Raw genomic sequence first — 15,113 nt, forward strand, 5'->3', positions numbered from 1 at the left:
TATTGAGATATAATTCACTTAATATAAAATTCACCATTTTAAAGTGGTTTTTAGTATATTCACAAGGCTGTGCAACCATCACCACTGTAATTCCAGATCAATTCCATTACTCCAAAAAGGAACACTGTATCTATCAGCCATCAGGCCCAATGGGAAGAATTAGTTCTTGACCTAAGTTGATCAATCCTTAAGAAACCATTTCTGGATAATCGTTGGCACCAGTTTCTGGTACCCAGTTTCTTCAGGTGGCTCTTATTCCCTAAGCATCCAACCTTAGAGCAAGTCCCTACAGTCTCAAAGTTCCTGCTCAATTTGTAGAGATGAGAAACAGGGACAGACTTATCTGTTTAGTGCTTTTGAACCCTGACTTCCCTGTCAACTTTCCTACATCATATTCATTTTTACAGGATGCTTTGTACAACTTCTAACCCTCACTAAAACTTAGCTGCTTCCCAAGACTGCTCCATCCTCCCACACTCCTTCCATCACAAGGCCAGGAGGGGTGTTGGCTGCTGCTGCTTCCAAATTCCTGTACCCTCATGCCCCTCTGAGAGACAACTACCTATATCCCTACAAATCACTGTTATCCAGCCACCTCCCAGCCATTCCTCCTCATTCATTGAAGACCTGCAAACCTGGCTCATACTTTTCCTGAGTCACATCCAGAATCTTGTTGTTATCTCTTATCCTCTACTTCTACCTCAGATATCCCACTCTTTGGTCACAATTTTTCCATCCTTCCAGTTTTCTCTCAGTCCCACTATCATCTGTAGTTGCTTTTGATTTTCTCTGCCCAGCAGTCTATTCCATCTCACTGTTCTTTTGCCAGCACCCTTAATTCCCTTGCACCCTATTCCATTTTAAGGTGAAAAGCTTGAGCTTTGGAGTCATAGAGACTAGGGTTCCAATCTCTGCTCTACTCCTTAGTAGTGGTGAGACGATTCATTCAAGACATATTTATTAAGCACCTACTATGTGTCAGGCATTGTGCTAAGTGCTGGGATACAATGGTGAGAAAGATAAGATACCTTCCCTACCTTCAGAGTGTATTAGCAAAGCAGATAATTTAACAAATTCTACAATCAAGTGTGAGAAATCAAGTGAGAAATGCTCTGATAAGGGAAGTACAGACAGTGCTAGGAACATAAGACAGGTACACCCAATCAAGCTCCTGGAGGCAATGACATACACTGAGATCAGATGGATGAGTAACTTCTTTAGCAGTCTTTGATTTGTCCTGGGTAAGCTCCCTCTTCAATTCCACCCCACTCCTCAACCTTCATACTGATCACTCTCACAAAACCACCTGGTAGCCTAGTTCAGTGGTCAGCAAACTCATTAGTCAACAGAGCCAAATATCAACAGTACAATGATTGAAATTTCTTTTGAGAGCCAAATTTTTTAAACTTAAACTTCTTCTAACGCCACTTCTTCAAAATAGACTCGCCCAGGCCATGGTATTTTGTGGAAGAGCCACACTCAAGGGGCCAAAGAGCTGCATGTGGCTCGCGAGCCGCAGTTTGCCGACCACTGGCCTAGTTTATTGCAAAAACAAGTGAAGCCATTAGATATGATCTTTCTCAGCTTCCCACCTCCCAACCCCCAAATAAAAACCTTAGTTCCTTTCTTCCAGCTTCTAGGATGAGGTATCTTTTCTGTTATCTTTCTGTGCCTTTCCCTCCCAGAACCTTCCCCTTTTAGTCACCCACTCATTACCCTACCTCTCCTGACATCCTAGATCTTCAGCCCATTAACATGCTTAAGTCTGACCCATACTAAAAGTCTCACTTTTGATTCTAGGTCCTCCTCAAGTTTCTGTCCAATTGCCACCAGTCTTTTCTCATTTAAACCTTTTGAAAGAGTAGTTTATCAACTGTTTCCTAATTTCCCAAAGACATCTGTGCCACTAAATCAAATGAGTCATTTCACAATTCTTACCAGATTCCTTTGCTGCAGTAACACTGTGGATCACATCTTCCTCCTTGAAACTCTCTCCAACTTCAGCCCGTCCTGGGCTCTCCTCATAGTGCCTTTTAACTTCTTTCCTAGTCTCCTTAGTGGACTCTTCTTCTTAAACCTGCTTCCTACATGTTGGGATCCCAGGATTCCATCCCCACCATACTCCTCATACTCCTCTTCTGACTACAGAACTTCTCCATGGGAGACCTCACTCATTCTCATGGTTACAATTTCTACACATATGTGGATAATTCTTGAAACTCTATCTGAGCCCAGACCTCTCCCCTGAACGTCATAGTCATAAGATCCACTCTCACAAAACCACCTGGTATTCTAGACTTGTACTTTCTGCTCTGTCAGTACCTAGCTGCTTATGTTTCCCTACACCAAACATATTTTTCATACCCTTGTGCCTTTCCTTATGCTGTTCCTTTTTATTTGAATGCTCTTAACTTCACTCTAATCTTGTGAATACCTCTTCATTCCACAGATTTCCCATTCTATAAGACTTTCTCCTCCAGGAAGCCTTCCCTGAAACCATCACTATACTGGGCATGCTTCCCAGTAATTCCCACAATATACTGTGCATCTTTTTAAAAATTCTTCACCCAAGAATATGTTTCCATTGATTTTGAGAGAGAGAGAGAGAGAGAGACTGATTGGTTGCCTCCTGTATGAGCACTGACTGGGTATCGAACCCGCAACCTAGGTATGTGCCATGACCAGGAATCAAACCCACAACCTTTTGGTGTATGGGATCACGCTCCCACCAACTGAGCCATCTGGCCAGGGCTACTGTGCATATCTTTCTCATTCTATATCTTTTGTTATGATTATCTGTGTATATTTCTGTCTAATACTGTTAACCTTTAGAGGGCAAGGGCCTGTGTGTTATTTACACATAGGGGATACTTAATACATAATGTCTCAAACATATACCCATCTTCTCTGCCTAATGTTCCTTTATAGAAGTGGGCCTGTCCCTACCACAGGTCCCTCTACTTGTGCTCTGATCTCATCTATTCTGGGCTTTGCTCCTGGTAACCATTCCATTTCTAGTGGAACACCGCCATTAGTTTACAAATGCACTCTAGTACTTCCCATTAACAAAAGTGAAACATAGTACAACAAAACAAACCCTCCCTGTGCCCCACAAATACCTGTAATAACTGCTCCCATTACTCAGGCACTTACCTTTGTAAAGGCTGACAATATTTTCCATGCCCACGTTTCATGCAAAATCTCTCTCTCTCTCTTTCTCAAAATCAATGGAAACATATTCTTGGGTGAAGAATTTTTAAAAAGATGCACAGTATATTGTGGGAATTACTGGGAAGCATGCCCAGTAATTTTATGCCTGAATTATTTTACTATTCTGAATACACATTTGCCATTTTCTTATCATCAATAATCCCAAAAAACTGTTAGTGTGGAGAAATAGGAAGAAGAAGAAAGGACAGAGATGCACATCAGGAGAAGGAACAACTTCAGGGTCATGGTCCTCAATGATTTGAACTTCCTGGGAAAGATCAGTTGGCATGCTACTCTAGGTTCTGGTGCTTTCCCCAAGAAGACACACTAAGCATTGTAAACTGGCACTATTAATCCTAAAATGACTCAATCCTTCTTTGATAAACTACAATGGCAGGACAGAAAAAAATGGTACTGGGAATACAAGTCACCATACTCACTGCCCACACAGGCACATACGTGGAGCCTGACAATGGAAGCAGCCCACTTGCTCACCTTCTTCCCAGTGAGGACAGCCACACCACCATTCTCAATGTGAGGCAGGTCCTGAGCAGAGACGTAGAAAGAAGGTGGCTGGAAATATATGCTGTACAGAGAAAAGGGAGATGTTATAAGCACCTGGAACTGCTATCAACGTCCCCCACAAATTTAATAAAATTGTTTCCATCATGAAAAACTTTTAGGAACAATTTCCAATGTAAGTCTCCAGGGCCACTAAAAATTGGTTGTGACTTACATATACAGAGTTATTTTAAATCAGTGGTTGTCAACTGGGGGCAATTTTGCCCCTTCCCTGGGGCATTTGGTAATGTCTGAAGACATTTTTGGCTATAACAGCTTGTGGGGGAGGAATGCTACTAGTACCCAGTGGGTAGAGGCCAGGGATGTTCTTGAACATCCAATAGTCCACAGACCACCCTTTCAACAAATAATTATTCACCCCCAAATGTCAACAGTACGGAGGCTGAGAAACACTGCTCTGGATTTAGGTTCATTTCAAAATTAGAATAAGAGGTGTTCTCTAGGCACACATTCACCCAACGAGCTGTCCAGATGGCACTGGTCGATGGTCTAGCTCCTGAGATTATTTTGCCTCAAACAGTAGACAGTAACTATGAGATATTAATTAGGGATGGCTAAGATAACTGGAATTATGCATTCTGCTTGAGAAAGGAACATTATAGTGGGGGTGATGGAGGTGGTAGCTTTATAAAATTAAATCCAATATCAAAGGGATCACTAATGAGAAAAAAATTGGGACCCAAAAAAACTGCATGGTACTTGAATCAAGAGATCCAAGCCATCCTTTAAAGGAAAAGGCTTGGCCCAGCCAGTACGATTCAGTGGTTGAGCATCGACCTATGAACCAGGAGGTCATGGTTTGATTCCCAGTCAGGGCACATGCCCAGGTGGAGGGCTTAGTCCCCAGTGTGGGATGTGTAGGAGGCAGCCAATCAATGATTCTCTCTCATGATTGATATTTCTATTTGCTTCCCTCTCCCTTCCTCTCTCAAATCAATAAAAATATAGTTTAAAAAAATAAAAGGAAAAGGCTTGGACCTGCATTTCTAAGACTGTCGTGTAAACATTTTAATAAAGAGGTTCTTCTCTACCATGTGCCTACTCTATCCCCACAATCTGGAATGTTTGCTAGGGTGTTAAAGAAAGTGCCATAAAACAGTGTCTTTTCTTGTGCATTTATGGGACATGCTTAAGGCAAGTGTAAGGAAGTGACAATACAGGCCAAGCTAATCATCCCTGGAGAAGTCTAACATAAAAGTCCTAGAAATAGGAGCACTAGTGCTTCAGAGGCCAACATTATACCTCCAATTGTTGGTAGATCTGGTTACAGAATCCAGGACTCCTGCCACTGTAACCTGCTGTCCCTAAGCTGCATCAAGTGCATACCAGAGCGGACTGCAGTGTGCAGTCATGCCATCCATCCTATGCATTGCCCACGTTTCATGCAAAACCCCAACTTATTCCCTGTTTTTAGTTGAAGTTGCTAGTCGGGCCCATTTTACATAAGTGAACACACCTTCTCTCTTTTCCATTCCACTGCCTGAATCGCAGTGTCTTTGTGACATTTGGATCATCTGAAAACCACAGTTCTTTTGAAAGAGGAGGTCGCATGTATGGCAGCTCAGGATCTTCAGATACAATCAGTACCTTTAGACACAAAATAATGATACTTATCAGAACCAAGTCATTTAAGAGGCAGATGTCAAAGTGTTCACATTGACTAAGTGCTTACAGACTATACCCTCTGTGACAAGCAAAACAATACGTGCCTTACCCTGGCCCCAGGATCCCGAGCCCTGATGGATCTGGCTGCAGCAAAAGCAGCAGTGCCTCCACCAATGAGCAGGAATGGAACATGACTTGGTACCCTGACTTGAGCAACTGGCTCTCCTTCTGGAGCTGTAGGCAATAGACCAGACAGGGTGAATTTTCTTAAAGTCTTAGATGATTCCTTGCCACTTTAAAATCACCTTGCACTTGTCTCAATCCTTTACATAGAGCTGGCAAAACACTGTATCTACAATTATCTTAACAATTTCTCAGCATACTGATGGGACAGGAAAAGCAATTATTCCCTTCATTTCATAAGTGGAAAATACCCAAAAAAGAATTGAACGATTTGGCCAATGTCATTCATTGATTAAGTCTGTCAGAACTAGAACCGAGCTTAAATATTTAGCAATTTCTAAAACACCCAGGAGGTTAATTGGGGATTATTATACAATGTTCAAGAATAAAGAGGTGTTATTTACAAAAGCAATGTAAATCGCCCACCCAGGGTTATGGGGCTTATTAAAGGATTAAAACATTTCTCTCTGAAAAAAGCAAGCCAGTTGTGTGTGATAGAAGTGCTGGCCATGGCTACATGCTTTAGAAAAACAAATACATCTTTAACAACTCAAAACTCCAAAAACTCAAGAGAACAAAATAGACCTAAAATAATTTTTGCGTAGAGAAAAAGGCTTTTATCTCTTTTCCAATAATCTTCCTCTCTAAGCTTGCCTTTTTAATATAAAGCTTGCCTTTTAAGAGTCTAAGAAAAAAATAAACACCCCCAAAAAACAAGGGAAAAAAAACACACAAAAAAAGAAAAACAACCAATCATGATCCTCACTTTCTTCTCAAACATAAATTCCAAATACTTTAACAAATCGCTGTCAGGTGTGGGATAATACCATAGATTCTGGAAGCTTACAATCTCTCAGCATCATCGTGTCTACAAGATAACTACAAAGCATAGTACCAAACTGTTTACAACTTTCCCTTCATATATTGAGCCTCAAAGCATACTTACCAGATAATGCGGCCCTCTTCTGTTTCTCTTCTGGTGTCAGCCCTAATCCTGAAATTCTTTCATTATATCTTTTTTGGTCACTTTTTATAAGCTTGTAGGCCTGTAGATCCAAACACGGAGAAAATTTATTTCATAACAGAACTAGCTCATACCATCAGCAGTTTCATTATTTTCCAATTAAATGAGAAGCTTTTGTCTACTTGAGGTAAGTTATTCTATGTGAAAGTCACTAAGGCAAATTTATTTTCTTAAGAAATAAAAAATATTAAATGTGTACAAACTTGGTGTGGAAAGAATACAGGTTAAGCAGATGACATTTTTCCAGTTTTAAATTTCCTTAGGGTCTATCTTTGTGAAGAATTTTCCTCAGACTGTATTTAATTCTGAAGGTATGAAGGAGTAAGAAAAACATTTTATAGAAGAATAAAGTGTTAGGAAGGACTGAACTTTATAAAAGGGATTTTGGACTTTGTTGGATACTAGCTGTGAAACCAATCTACATGGGTAGGAAGCTAGGACACACGTTTCGCTGGTAGGTGTCCTAAGTTTTGTCCCTGAAACCTGACCGCAGTATCCTAGTCTGATAAGAGTAACTAATCTTTCCCTCAATGGTCTATCCTTTCATGACACTCAGATATTCATTAAGGGTCAAACACCTTGCTTAAATACCAGTAGTATTTCAAATATACTATTTTCTCTATGTTTTCAAATTAAAGAAGGGTACTTTAGCATTATGACTAGCTGTTTTTTATATACAGCATCAGAACTTATCGGGAAAAAAAATAAAAAGCAGTAGGCAAGAATGACTTGTTTTTAATTAGAACACTTTTTGCTCTTTTGTACCCCACAGGGACAACAAGACAGGAATTTAAATGATGTTATGTCAATTGGAATCCCAGATTATTAATTAATTGGAGGAGAAAGTACAGAAAATCAGAGGAAGTATAATAAAACATGCTTTAAGAATATTTCTATGAGCCCTTACAAAGCAGCTCATTAGGCACTGTGCTACAATAAAGAACCTGGCCCCTGAGACCTCAACATTTATCAGCCTGGAAATGTCCAACATATGATAAGGATGGATTAAAAAATTAAGTACTGTATGTTAAAAGGCAATGGTTATACCGTGAATTTTCCACTAAGTTCATCAAAATGAATTCAGCTAACATTAATTAAGAAAGTTTATTTTTATAAATATATTTTTATTGATTTCAGAGAGGAAGGTAGAGGCAGAGAGACAGAAACATCAATGATGAGAGAAAATCATTGATTGGCTGCCTCTGGCACACCCCCTACCAGGGATTGAGCCCACAACTCGGAATCCAACTGTGACCTCCTGTTCATAGGCCGATGCTCAACCACTGAGCAATACCGGCCGGGCTAGAAGTGTTTTGTTTTTTTTTAATTTTGGCATCAGATACTATATATATATCTATATCTATATATCTCCAGTATTTACCCATACTCTAAATACACACACATATATCTATATGTATGTGTGTGTATACATATACATTTGTTTTAAGAGACTTTTACCTAAAAAGATGGCTTAAGCTGGTCAACATGAGTGAACAGAGAAATAAGCTGGGGTTATGTTCACAATCAGAGGGATATCCAAAAATAGGCTAGGCCCTCTCACACCTCCTAATAACATCACACATGAGAGGAAGAACAGACCAAGAAATGTCTTGAGGCTTAGTGGGGAAAGGACAAGAATGAGGTTTGTCATATATTTATAACCATATATATTTACATATTTAGCTTTTAAGTAAAATGTTCTGATATAAAAACAAGTTTGCAGACATACTAAATAAAAATTTACCTTTCCCCCAAGTGTTTCTGTATTCTCAGTTTGAACATATTTTTAAATAGTGATGTGAATACATGTAAGGTTAAGAAAAACTACAAATTTATGAAAAACATTAGTGGAGCCTGGGACGGTTGCTCAGTGGTTAGTGCGTTGGCCCTGTGACCAAATGGTCTCGGGTTCAATTCCCAGTCAAGAGCACATACCTCAGTTGCAAGTTTCGCAGCGTGTACACGAGGCAACCAATCGATCTGTTGCTCTCACGTCGATGTTTCTCTCCCTTTCTATCTCTCTCTCTCTCTCTCTCCCCCTCCACCCTCCTTTCCACTCTCTCTAGCAATCAGTAGAAAAATATCCTCCAGTGAGGATTTAAAAAAAAAAAGAAAAAATATTAGTGGAAACAACTTTTGAAAGCAGATGAATATGGTGGCATTTAGTCAACTTAAAGGAATCTGAAAGGAAACAGGCCATTTTCTCAGAGGGAACATGATCCTATCAGTTGAACAAGGGCATGCGGCCCAAATACTAAATCTCATTAAGTATTCTAAAGGCCACTTGACTCTGCTCACTGACAAATAACAGGACTAAGATTAGGGGATTTGCCTGTGGTCCTAGAGAAAGTCACTAGCAACAGAGGGAGGAACCGCTCACATACACACGGATTAGGAGTTTCTGTTTGCGATCTAAGTTGAAGTGTTCAAATCAGTGTTTTTCAAACAGAGGTTAAAGCCCATTAATGGGCTGTAAAATCAATTTAGTAGGTTATGACCAGCATGAAAAAAAACAAAAAACAACCCAAACACAAACAGAAGAGAAGAGAAACTACTGAAGTATATTACAACTAGTATTATTTCAAAAATTTTCTGTTTTACATATTTATAGTTATATAACTGTTGCAAGATAAAATTTATTTCTTCTTGTGGATTGTGGTAAAAAGAAATTAAAAAGCTGCTGGTTTAAAGTATAGACCCCTGGCAAACATTTCAGAAAACTTGTTCTTAGTGCTGCTCCCTTATTTTGGGAGGGTGGACTGTCTGTGTGGGGGGAAGGTAAAGGGCTCCACAATCAGGAATTATAGTATTTAAACTTTAATTAGAAACATGTTGTCATATGAGAAACATTATGAACACTGTTATGGACAGAATGCTTGTATCCCTCTCATCTTCATATGTTGAAGCCCTAACTTCCCATGTGATAGTATTTGGAGATGGGACTTTGGGGAGGTGATAAAAGTTAAATGAGGTCATAAGAGTGGGGCTCTAATCCCGTAGGGCTGGTGAAAGGGAAGAGAGAGCTCACATTCTCTCTTCCCCATGTGAGGACACAGGAGGGGGCCATCTGCAAGCCAGGAGAGCGCTGTCAGAACCTGACCATGCTGGCACCCTGATCTTGGACTTTCAGCATCCAAATTGTGAGAGAATAAAATTCTCTTTTAAAAATATATTTTTATTGATTTCAGAGAGGAGGGGAGAGGGAAATATAGAAACATCAATGATGAGAGAGAATCATTAATTGGCTGCCTCCTGCACACCCCCTACTGGGGATCGAGCCTGCAACCCTGGCATGTGCCCTGACTGGGAATCAGGAATCAAACGGTGACCTCCTGGTTCATAGGTCGACGCTCAACCACTGAGCCACGCTGGCTGGGCGAGAATAAATTTCTGTTATTTAAGCTACTGAGTCTGTGGTACTTTGTTATGGCAGTCAGCGCAGACTAATACAAACACTAAACAACTTATAGCCATAGGTCATCAAGTCTGAACTCTGATTTTAAGTTAACAATTCTCTTTAGACTAATATCAATTTCAGAGAAAAAAAAATCTAAGCCATCTCAGGTCACATTTTAAATGATTTAAAACCTAATATAAAACTCTACAAACTAAAACCAAAAACAACTCTACAAACTAGATAATGGCTATAGGTAGACAAAAGCTTATCATTTAACCTGAAACCATTATAATATGGTAGCTTTATTATTACCAGTGTTGGATAAACACAGAGGGCAATGAGGCATTTAACTGAATGGCTTAAGAGGCACTGGTGCTTCGTAGATACTTCTAAGGCAGGAGAAAGCAACAGTGATGGCCGGATCTTGTGGCCTGGGGTCAAGAGATTTGCCTGGCCAGCTCTGTGGAGGCCATCCAACTCTGGTACAGCAACATAAACCAGAGGTTTAATAGGTTTAAATTTTACAAACATATCAGATGCAAACACTTTAAATCTATTTTTGAATGAATGGAATGGAACTGATAGGAAAAGTTGAGAGAACTATGGAATGGGAAAGTTCAGACTCAGAGGGTGGTATCTGAATTATAAATGAGAGGCACTTAAGAAAGAAATCTATAGGAATATGGTAGCTTATACCACTTCAGCCACTAGTTTGACCAAATTAGAGATTACAAAAGGGACACTGCCAAATGAATTTACTTTGAAATAGAAGCTGGGGGCGAATGGGGAGGATTTCTCTGACTTTTTGGACTTCCTCAGAAGCATTCGATAAAATGCCTTTTATCAATAAAAGTAGAGTTAATTGATTGTTTGGCAAAAAACACATAATTTTACCTAAAATAATTCAAAATGGATGCTGTTCATGTTATCTTTACTTGCTTAGTCAATGTTTACTCTTTGAGTCTGTCTTGGTTAGGTATGCAGCACTAAAGCACAATATAATTTAGCATCATAAAAATAATTACGATATGAAATTAGCAAAAATTTTAAAGAAAGGGTTAGTGATGAGTATTTATAATACTCATTAAATGTATGGCTTTGGATATATCTGGTAGGACTTCAACAGTTTGAAGAATGAGATATGAGGACTCCCTAGTGACTGACAATGTCCCTTTAATAAAGACCTAGAAAGCACATGCTGTGAAAACTTCATTGTGTTCTAATGTATCAAGTTTTCATTAGTGCCGTGGTCTCACCCACCCTACCCCAAGATATATTTTAGTGTAAGCATCTTACATAATAAACTCCTGCCCCAGTGACTGTTGCTCCTACAATTAAGAAGTATACTAGTCTGCTGCCATCTTTCCCAGAAGCACCTGCGGACGCTAGTGATCTAGAAGGGGATCCTAGGTGATGACACTGCACAACTGTAGGTAAAGATAAGGCCAAGAAAGAAACAAAAGGAAATAGAAAAAAGAACTAAGTATTAATGAAGAAACATTCAACACAAAGGCGGGGATGCATTTTTGGTTACCCTGTGCTAAAAAAGAAAAAAATGCTGCTCCAGGATTGAAGGAGAATGCCTATTTCCTAAAAGTCTGTTATCTGACAGAGCTCACCTACTTTTCACTCTAATTTGACTCACAACTTGCAAGAGCCACCTACTTTTCTTGTGCATTTGGAAGTCAGGTCAGGGAATGACAAACTAGATAAATTCAAATAATTTTCACATCTCTTTTTTTAACCTAGTGATCAAGAAGCAAGATAAGTTCACTGTCTTACCAATGTAGAAAGAACTAAAATTGTAATGGCGTCCAACCATTTGCTCTCAGTAAGTAAAACAAACAGCTTCCTTCAATCGAGGTTGTTACTAGGTGTTATCTAAGTTGGTTCCCTCAACTTTATATGATCCAACTTTAGACTGACCTGCTTAGTCGCAGTAAACCCTGCCAAGTTAAAAAAAAAAAAAAAGTACACCATAATTCCTTGGTAACCAATTAAGCTGATCAGAGTTCATTCAAGGAGATGGAATTGTGCTATAACTCATAGCAGTGAAAACCGTATTTCTCACCTCATACAAACTCCATTCTAAAATTGGAGATACTAGGACTAATTCTATAATTTGGTCTTTGGTGAGATTCAGGAATAGTTTTCCTATTAGGAACGATTACTATTTGAATTGTAGGCTGTTTTTGTTTTTAATGTCTATCCCAAGCTGAGGAAAAATAAAACATTTGACAAATGGGTCAATATCAAATATTGTGCTAAGTAGCTGCAATGAATTTTGTCCTTATTCACAGGTTAGTGTGTCACATCCAAGAGCAAAGGTACAATTTTTTGGTACTTGGTCAAACCTAAGAAAACACAGTGGCTTTCAAGTAAAGAATAAAAAGACAAGTGAAAAGAGCAAAGATAATCAACATGAGATTAAATTTCAGTCATTCCCAAATTGGCCCTCATAGGATATTAGACAATAGGCACGTTAAAAAAGGCCTCCAGGAAATTTTTTCAAAAGGAGGAAGGGTGATTAGTTGCAAAAGTTTTAAAGCAGAGGCTATTAATATTGAGGCTATTAATGGGAACTGTTTGGCAGCTTCTTTTACACAAGCCACTTTTCTACTTACATATGCACCAGCACCTATTGTTGATAAGCCCACAAAAAGGACTAACACAGAATTATCGATTTTGCCCCCTGATGCACCAGAGCTAGCCATTTGTCTTGTCATCTGGAGTTCTAGAGGAACATGCCATCGCTGGAACAAGTTGCCTAAGGAACACAATTTATTAAGACACACACACATAAAAATAAAATAGTTAATACATGTTTATGACTAAATGTCAATGCATTGTACAAGTCAGGACTTACTGCCCACTGGCTGCGTGATGTTGACTGTTCAATGACCAAGAAAAAACCCCCACCAAAATTGTATACAAATACGACAGGTATCAGAATGCATACTCTTAAAGTGGTTAGAGTTGTTAAGAATGCTGCCCAGGGAGGAAATTTACAGTTTCCAGAAAAGATAATGAAAAACGTATGGGCAATTCATCAAATACTTCCCTCGTTACTTCTTCACCATAAATGAAGTAAACACGGAGAGTTGACTGGATAGATATAAAAAGTTAACTACAGGCTACCTGGAGCATTATAACAACCACTTAAGGAGAAATCTAAACAGCTGCCTCAAGCCTTGCACAAAATAAAACCCTGCCACACAATCTAACCAAGACACAGCTCAGTCTTTGCATGAAAGGTAATACATCTTGGAAAACAGGAATGTTAAAGCTCAGAAGAAAATCAGAAAAAAAATTTTAAGTGACTTTATCTCCCCCAAGAACTGAAGAATTTTGGGCTATGAAGTATTTTTTAGAATGACAAAATTTAAAACATCCACCAATTGTTTTTTTCAAATATATTTTATTGATATTTTACAGAGAGGAAGGGAGAGGGATAGAGAGCTAGAAACATGGATGAGAGAGAAACATCCATCAGCTGCCTCCTGCACACCTCCCACTGGGGATGTGCCCACAACCAAGGTACATGCCCTTGACCGGAATCGAACCCGGGACCCTTCAGTCCGCAGGCCGACGCTCTATCCACTGAGCCAAACCGGTTTCGGCCAATTACTTGTTTCTTAGTCCTCCGAAATAATACGAAGTTTATGCTGATGTAAAACTCTGTGCAGCTATGGAATGACCTGGTGATCCAGGTCATAACAACTTTCACACACTGAAATGTAAGAATCTGGTACATTTCTTTCTCCATGAGGATGCTGGCATTTTCAGATGAGGAAGGTCTCAGAACCTTCTATGCTTATGATATTCCTTGTATTAACTATTAACCTAGAGCAGGGATTCACATACGTTCTCTGTAAAGGACCAGATAGTATATGTATTTTCAGCCTTGGGGCCCATACGGTGTCTGCTGCAACTATTCAATTCTGCTGATGTTGAACAAAAACAGCTGCAGACAATATATAAATGAATGGATGTGACTATGTCCCAATAAAACTTAATTACTGGATACTAAAATGTGAATTTTAAATCATTTCCACGTGTCCCTAAATAGCCTATTTAACATTTTTCTTTAGCCATTGAAAAAAATATAAAAAAATCTTAGCTCAAGGGGTAGTAAAAAAGCATGTGTTTGGCCTGTGGGCTGTAGTTTGTCATCCTGATCTAGAATACTGATTCTAAAACTTGCATCAGAATCCCCTGGAGGGTTTGTTAAAACACAGGTGGATAGACCTAACCCCAGAGTTTCTGTGTCAGGAGATCTGGGATGGGGCTCACGAATTTGCATTTTTCAAAAGTTCTCAGGTGATGATGCAGGTCTGCACTTTAAGACCATTGGAGGCAGGTAGATACGTTCCTGATCTGACCAGGCTTTGAAAGACAAACAGGATGGGCACTGGTAGTAGCATTCCATGTGTACTTACAGAGGTCAGAAATAGGGAGCTTTCCCCCTTCCTCTTACAATGTCAGGACACTGCACTCTCTTACCAGAAATCCTTGGGAACATGTGCAATCCAGAATGTTAGAAAAAAAGGTTTTTAGTTCTAAGAGTATAGGTCCATAGTCTCTTATCTATAATTCAAAAATCAAAATAGACTAAAAATCAAGTTTTTATAACTCAGTGGCCAATAAAACCTGATGTAACAATCTCCTTGGAATCTTTTGTTTATCCCACTCAGTATGAGTATGACTGGTCATAGACATATGAATATGTGTGACTGTGGCTTGCTGAGTGCTACTATATGGTATATGCACTATATACTTAAGACCAAACAATTCTTTGGGGGAGATAAATTCATGTAAAAATGTTTTTCTGGTTTTCTTCTGAGCTTTAACATTTCTGTCTTCCAAGACATATTGCCTTTCACGCAAGACTGAACTGTGTCTTGGTTAGATTGCGTGGCAGGGTTTTATTTTGTGCAAGGTTTGAGGCAGCTGTTTATTTATTTTCTTACCTGCTTTAGAATCCTTCATTGCCATGTGAAACAAAATGGTTTATATTTGGAAAGAACAAATCATGAAAATAAAATCATGTACAAGGGTGGAGAAGCTTATCTCAATCTGAGTAAGCTTTTGATTTTCAGAAGTCGATAAGAA

General features: G+C 39.1%; 1 protein-coding gene across 4 annotated transcripts in view; it reads right to left on the reverse strand.

Moving 5' to 3' along the window:
* The window catches only part of AIFM1 (apoptosis inducing factor mitochondria associated 1), a 35,045-nt gene that overhangs the window by 14,284 nt on the left and 5,648 nt on the right, over nucleotides 1-15,113 (reverse strand). The window contains exons 2-6 of one of the 4 annotated variants that reach the window (XM_080652059.1): nucleotides 12,626-12,768; nucleotides 6,527-6,626; nucleotides 5,507-5,631; nucleotides 5,249-5,379; nucleotides 3,706-3,796 (exon numbers count right to left, since the gene is read on the reverse strand). In XM_080652059.1, coding sequence (XP_080508185.1) covers nucleotides 3,706-3,796; nucleotides 5,249-5,379; nucleotides 5,507-5,631; nucleotides 6,527-6,626; nucleotides 12,626-12,768 — 590 coding nt within the window. Of the gene's footprint in view, nucleotides 1-1,938; nucleotides 2,585-3,705; nucleotides 3,797-5,248; nucleotides 5,380-5,506; nucleotides 5,632-6,526; nucleotides 6,627-11,297; nucleotides 11,429-12,625; nucleotides 12,769-15,113 lie in introns of those variants that run through there. The other 3 variants (XM_080652060.1, XM_080652061.1, XM_080652062.1) reach the window with 3 other exon arrangements.

This window comes from Plecotus auritus (assembly GCF_963455305.1).
Source record: "Plecotus auritus genome assembly, chromosome: X".
Classification (NCBI taxonomy): Eukaryota; Metazoa; Chordata; class Mammalia; order Chiroptera; family Vespertilionidae; genus Plecotus; species Plecotus auritus.